Raw genomic sequence first — 7,199 nt, 5'->3', positions numbered from 1 at the left:
AAGCTCAGCCCTGTTTTAGTTGCAGAGTTACAGACCTTAATTTTGTTCTTATGCTCTGTTTTTTAGCTTTTCTTTTCTCTTTTTGCCATTTTTACAGGGAGAGTTGGGAATGGGGAGGGGTTAGTCTGAGTCTCTGAGTCTGAGTCCGAGTCTGTGACGCAAAACATTAAGTATATCTGTTTATATCAAAACGGGGCCCAAGGATTTGGGCATTCATTGCACCTAGCAACTAAACAAGGCGCACCCCAACTCCCCGAGAACAAACTAAGCAAAAATCTGTCTCCTTACAGTGATGTTACGCCATGGCGACATGGGCGTGCTCGACGTGACCCCGGACCTGAATTAGCGGCGTTAATGAGGTGGATCCTTTTGATATCGAAATGGGTTGGAGCTTAAATGCAGATATTTAGCTTCTGTTCTCACTACGCTGATCTAGACAAGTTGATTTGCTTTGCTTTGTTCATGTAATTTGAGTTAGCGGGTCTTCTCAGGTTAGTTTTTGCAATTTGCTTCTCTTTCTTTGTGGCTATTTGAGACTGGTTCTGAAGGAGGGAGAAGGATTTCTGGGTTGGGCAAAAAAATTTTGTTGGGGAGATTAGTTATCTGTTGTAAGCAAGCGAGGAATGGAGGAATTTTGTTGGGTTTCTTGGTTTTAATCCGCATGCATATGGGTTTTGTCCTTCCTGATTTTCCTGAAGGAGCTGGGATTTATAAGATTAAGAATTCTGTGAGATTTTCTAATCGCCCTGAATTATCGATATATGGAAGCATTCCTCGAATCCCGGATTGTTGGTTTTCATGAATAAATGCAGAAGATTCTTGTGGGAGGGATTATTATGAATAGGGTTTTGAAGAACAGTAGAAGCTTTAGATAGAGAAAAAAAAAACCTAATCTTTTGTTGGCTCCTGTTTCCGCTGAATTCATTGCCTTGTGGTCAAAGAATTTCTGTAACGGAAGGAAGATATCTGGATTGAGCTTTTGAGGGGAACTGGCTTAGATGGTTTTGGTTCCAAATAGCCTTCAGTAAGGATCAATGGAAAGTAATTTATCAGCGGGAAACATGATTCCAGGTGCTCCTTATGGGGTATTGGACATGCAAGGATCCATGCATGTTCCTCACCAACAACATCCACACACCACTCACCAACATCATTCCAATCCTAACCAGGGCTGTATAGTCCATCCCCCTATCCATGATGTCTTCCCCTTCACGGTAGGAAATATGCATGAATGCGATCAGCCCATCAACCTTGTGGATTATAATAAGGGTGAAAAGGCAAAGAATTCCACAAGCGATGAAGATGAGACAAGTTTAAATGAAGATGGCAATGATGGCCATAATGATGCTGGGAAAGGGAAGAAGGGGGTTGTTCCATGGCAGCGCATGAAGTGGACTGATTCAATGGTGAGGCTTCTTATAACTGCTGTTTCCTACATAGGCGAGGATGTTGCCTCTGAATGTGGCAGCGGGGGGAGAAGGAAATTTGCGATCCTACAGAAGAAGGGGAAGTGGAAATCAGTTTCAAAGGTCATGGCTGAGAGAGGATGTTTTGTCTCGCCCCAGCAATGTGAGGACAAGTTCAACGACTTGAACAAAAGATACAAAAGGCTCACGGATGTCCTTGGGAGAGGAACTTCTTGCAAGGTTGTTGCAAACCCTGCACTGTTGGACATGATGGACCTCTCTGAAAAAGCAAAGGAGGACGTTAGGAAGATTTTGAGCTCGAAGCATCTGTTCTATGAAGAGATGTGCTCTTATCACAATGGGAACCGGCTGCATCTCCCAGCTGATCCAGCGCTGCAGCGATCATTGCAGTTGGCTCTTAGGAGTAGGGATATTCATGAGACTCATGACAATAAGAGGCCTCTACAAGATGACGTTGATGAAGAAGATCATGATGCAGAAACTGATGATTGTGATGATGAATCGGAGGAGAATCATGCCTTAGGTGGGGATAATGGGGGAACATTTGGGGTTCCTGGATCATATGCAAAGAGGATGAAACATGGACAGGATCATGATGACATGAATTTTGGGAACCCCTCAAGTTCTCAGGATTTTAACAGAAGTTACCCATCTCATGCCCAAATTTTTCCTGCTGACATTGATAAAGTGTTCCCTGAAGGGTCCAAAGCGGCTTGGGTACAGAAGCAGTGGATGCAATCTCGCTTACTTCAGTTGGAAGAGGAGAAGTTACAAATTCAGGTGCAGATGTTGGAGCTGGAGAAACAGAGGTTCAAGTGGCAGAGATTTAGCAGAAAGAAAGACAGGGAGCTGGATAAACTGCGAATGGAAAATGAGAGAATGAAGCTTCAAAACGAGCGTATGGGATTAGAATTGAAACGTAAGGAGTTAGAAATTGATTATACCTAAATGGCCTGAGCTGCAACAATACATAGTGTTCTTTATTGTGAGTAATCAGTTGTTGATTTTACCAGAGAATATATTTGATAAATGCTTACTTCTTACCCTTTTTGCCTCCCATATGCATTTGAATTTGATAAGTCCTGTGTACTTTCCGTTTTGGTGGAAAACAAAAATGATAACATGATATTACTTTGGATTGTAGCTGCTAGCATGTTGGTTTCTAATTGTGCTTTCTAATGCTAAGAAGTCTTTGTTTCGTTAAATATTCAATTGATGGATATAATGGATTATTACTGGGTGAATAATCCAATAGAGCTGAGGAAGGTTCTGCTGCTTTGTTTTAGTCTCCACATATCATAGTTTTACTTTGTTTTTTCTTTTTCTACCACTTAGTATTAGTAACTTGGGAGATGATTGGAGAGCTACAACGTCTGTGGAGAAAAGATTGGACATGGTAGGATATTTCTTTTATTGAATTCTAAGTGCATGCTTTTTAAAACTGGTCAAGACTTGACCACGTAAAAGGGGCTGTTTTCCTCCTTGATGATGGGCCAACCGGGACAACAGTATATTGTAAAAGAGACACCAACGACGTGAAAACAATATATTGGTGTTTCGTCCTCCTGTTCAGGTCATTTTTACTCAATATCAGTCAGTTTTAATGAGGTGGAAGTTTCATCCATCTTGTTCAGGCTATTATAACTTAATGCCTGTCAGTTTTCATGCTCAATTTGGAATTGTGCAGAGCTGCTCCCTAATCTTAGCATGTTGGAGGAAACTGGGTCAACTGATCTGACTGGTGGTCCTGTCCAGGTTTTAACCTTGTGGAGTCGTCTACCAGTACTACTTTTTTTTCTTTTGGAGGGGGGAGGGGGTTGTTTCCTAGCCACCTGAAGAAAAAGACATTATAGCATACATTTTTTGAATGTATTCACCTGACCACTAATTTTAGATTGGTTGCATCAATATCACATAACCTTAAAACAAAAGAAAATGGAATGTTCTTAAATGCAATTGGTTGGTCAGGGAAAAAAAAGATAAAATTACTTGACGATGCAGTAAGCTTCCACACGTCATTTAATTGTCACTTGTTTTGCATGTTCTTAGTAAATCAGTTGGAAAAGTTCATGGTCTCTTGCAAGAAAAATGGACCAAGAAAGTTTCAAATTTCAGTGTATTTTCTTTGTCATTAGATATGCCTGCAAGTTGTTTATTCAAAAGATTCTGGTATGTTTTGCGCTTCATGGCAACCAGGTTGAGCCTTGGTGGATTTTACTCAAGTAAACCAAATTGATTCTAGCTAGGTATTACTTAAGTCTTCTCCACTTGTGCAACAGTATGTTTTAAGTTGTACAGTTCCCTTTTCACTTAAGTTTAGGTAAAGTAGCCTTTGTTATTATCTATACTAAGAAGTCTTGAGTTGTGATTCGTACTGTCAATATTTGTTGGTTTTTTTTTTCCCTGTCTTGTGTGATAGAATTTGAGAGGTTTCTCGATGGATCTTGTGCATGCAAGCCGTGCCTTTCGATTGGCATGTCACGACCTGGGCTCTGTATTCTGGACATGTTCCTTCTTCCAGTTATAAGTTGCAGTAAGCAGCCCTGGCCCATCATGTATCACTTGGATGTCTTTTCTTTTAGTTTTCCTCAATAAGGTAGAATTGTTCACATTAGCTTTACTTTTCATATCATGGTGTGCAATATGCCTACATGGGCACATGTCTAGAGAGAAAAGACGAGCAAATAATCTAGTATACTGCTCTGGTCACAAAGTGCATCATAATCTGGTCTTCCTATATGATGATGATCAGAAAATTCTTGGTGATAGAAATACTAGGTACTAATTAATACCTTCGGGGCCGGACTTGATCTCGCTGCACTGCTACTTCTTGACAGAAATTGATGCAGTGCAGGCCCAATGATGGGGCTTCAAAAGAGGTTCAAGTCTGGCCCTTATTTTGGGGCTATTGATGAATTCAATTTCTACCGAGGTTAGCCATCGATTGCCAAGATATGCCACCGATCAGCACCCCTATATTCCAGATTTGGATAGATATGAAAATAAACCTAAGGAGAATCCAATTCTGCCCCTTCGACCATAACTACCAGCTGAGTTGTAAGGGGGATTAGTTCCCAAAATTGGAAGGATATCACCTTATATTAAAGGAACAAAAATTTCCAGATTCTTCCCAGCTGTGGGAGATTTTTTTGGGAAGAAAAAAAGCTGGTGGTAGGACTTGACAAGCCCAATATGGACAGTTTGCATTGGCTGTTTTCTAGGGAGATTGATTCTGAATTTTGTGGGCCTCATGGCCGGATGTACGGAGGCAAGTTGGAGACCTGCGTGGAGATTACCTTCCCAAGGAATCGAGCTTTCAAAGAGACAAGTTAGGGGTTTAATTTTTTATGTCTGGGGGCTCACTGAACACATAGTTTCCGGAAGGCATCTCTTGTGTGGAATGCGCTTTCTTTTCGCTATATGGGGCGTGCGTAGGGGGCGTATAGTGCTCTTGTTTTATTTGATTGTACTGTCATGATTTGAATTGACTGACTTAGGAACTTTCTCTTAGGGTGCATTCCTGGTTCGCTTCTGGCAACTAGCTTCTACCGCTAGCGCTTGGACTTGGAAGCGGATTCCGCCTGCCTTGAACTAATGAATGAATGAAAAGGAACCTTCATGCGAGCACAAGTTGGTTCGAGGACCCATTGGTCAAAGGAAAGGGGAGGTCTGGACTCCGGGATGGAGCCGTATGACGCGAGAGGTCACATACGGTTTAATGTAGAAGTAGGTTACAGAAGGCAGCAAACTCCCAATATGTTACAGACCAACAAATCAGATCTAACCCTCAAGTTAGTCTTGACAGATTATAGAAATAGAAGTAGGAAATAGCCAAAAAAGAATCTCAAATAACTACTTGTAATAGCAGAGAACAGATCAGCAACAAGAACCAACAATAGAGGCTGAAACCCTTGAGAGAAGTAGGCCTGCGGCTAGGGCAGAATAGGGGTACCTGCGGCTGGATTTGAGGAGGCTCAGATTGGGCCCCAAACCTGGATCGATTGAAGGGCCTAGGGTGCTGAACAAAACCCTAAAAGATCTGAAGATGGCTGGCTGGTTGGGAAGATCTGCACTTTCTTGATTTCAGGCTTCAATTATGGAAACTGGGAGATTCTTCAAGAGCAGCAGTAAAAGACCTTGAATGGCCACCAAGCTTGGAACAAGTGATCCTCTTGGAGGTTAGAACAAAACCCTAGAAGGGTTTCTTGAACAGAGTTCAGACTTGAGAGGAATGGACAATCAATGGGCTTCAAAACCCTAATCTTTCTTGCTGAAATCGATTCTGGATTGGGATCTATTCTTCAATCAGATTTGAATCAAATCAATCACTCTTCCCTCACAATAATCAATAACCAAGAACAGAAAATAAAAGTAGAGAAAGAAGAGAACAATCAAGAGAGATGTGGGTGAGAATGGCTATCTCAGCCTGGGCATCTCACCGACAGCTATCTCAGCTGCTTAGTAGCAATTAAACTGCAATAATCTTTTATTCATTCAAGTCTGATTTGTGTCTTCAGTAGCTCCTCGTTAAATGGAGGGCTGAAGGTACAATAATAGCAGTTAGACTCAAATTAGGAGTTGGACTCCAATTAGGAAACTAAGACAAATTAGAAACTAACTCTACTTCTAATTTAGAAAATAATTAATAGCTACTTAAAGCTTTCTAAATGGGCCGATGGGCCTTTATTAAATATGGATCGAACTCAGCCATAAAGCTGGTTCGATGGCTACTTGGGCTGGGCTTTCCTCCTGTGATAGTGCAGCCCATGCTGTGGATCTAAATCATGGTTCCTTTGAGAAGGGTGTGATACCACCACCTATCAAGGATGCAGGCCCGACGAGTGGTCCACGGAGCTGCATCCCTACTCACCTGGTCCATGCACATCGCTCTCTCCAGGAGGTTGGCTGCCTATCCTAGATCTTCCCATTTCCAAGAAGATCCTAGGCTCAGGTCAGAGAAGTTTCTATTTTATAGGGCTGTTTTATGTAATGGGTAGCTTTTATTTTTAGGATTCCTTACTTAATTAGATTTTTGTTAGGATTTTATTTTATAGATGACTTTGGCTGTAATCAATTGCTATTTCAATAGGAAGAAGGCTGATATACAGGGAGGGAGACTGAAAGAAAAGAAGAGAAAGCTTTGGCTTGGAAGCTGTGAGAGGTAGTGGTCATGATATGTAGTGGCGGTAAGAGGCCGTGGGTGGAGCATGGTTTAAGATCTCGAAGAGATATAATATCTCGTTTTTTCAAAAAGTCGAGAGGAGATGCATGGCGAGTTATAAATTGCACAAAAACTTGACTAAGATCTCGAGATCTCGCCAGATCTTGCCGAATCTCACCTTTATCTCTACTGTTTTTAGGGGAACTAAAAAAAAACACTAAGGAGCAAGGATTTTGGTGTTTTTGCTTGAGGATCTCCATTCCTACACTCATTGAAGCTTAAAGAGTAGAGAATGGAGTTACTTTTCTTCTTAAGAACCATTTTCGATAAAAAAAATATTCTAAACCCATTTTTCATGGAATCATCATCAATATTTGTTGGTTTACATTGGTTTTTTTATATGTGATGCATATAACATTGATCTACGTATTCATGGAGGGAAATATATATTTTATGTTTTTAAATTCTTTTTATATTTTATTTTTCTATTTAAATAAATGATGCATATAACAATGACCTTTTGTTATTATGTGGCTTATCTTCTGTCATTCCAAATTTACAATGTATGTGAATGTGACTTATCAGTCATCAATGTTAATTTTTAAACAATT

The 7,199-nt window shown here is 40.7% G+C and overlaps 1 protein-coding gene across 1 annotated transcript; it reads left to right on the top strand.

Annotated features, from left to right (window-relative positions):
* Window positions 1-2,577, top strand: LOC122072784. Its single transcript, XM_042637187.1, has one exon. The coding sequence runs from the start codon at window positions 1,035-1,037 to the stop codon at window positions 2,373-2,375; it is 1,341 nt and encodes a 446-aa protein (XP_042493121.1). The 5' UTR covers window positions 1-1,034; the 3' UTR covers window positions 2,376-2,577.
* The last annotated feature ends 4,622 nt before the right edge of the window (window positions 2,578-7,199 follow it).

This window comes from Macadamia integrifolia, chromosome 3 (assembly GCF_013358625.1).
Source record: "Macadamia integrifolia cultivar HAES 741 chromosome 3, SCU_Mint_v3, whole genome shotgun sequence".
Lineage (NCBI taxonomy): Eukaryota > Viridiplantae > Streptophyta > Magnoliopsida > Proteales > Proteaceae > Macadamia > Macadamia integrifolia.
Note: the sequence above shows the minus strand (reverse complement) of the source record. Positions and strands in the feature narration are given on the sequence as shown.

What these genes read in the sequence shown, in the direction of transcription:
- LOC122072784 (XM_042637187.1), top strand. Translation starts at nt 1,035, where the DNA reads ATGGAAAGTAATTTATCAGCGGGAAACATGATTCCAGGTGCTCCTTAT.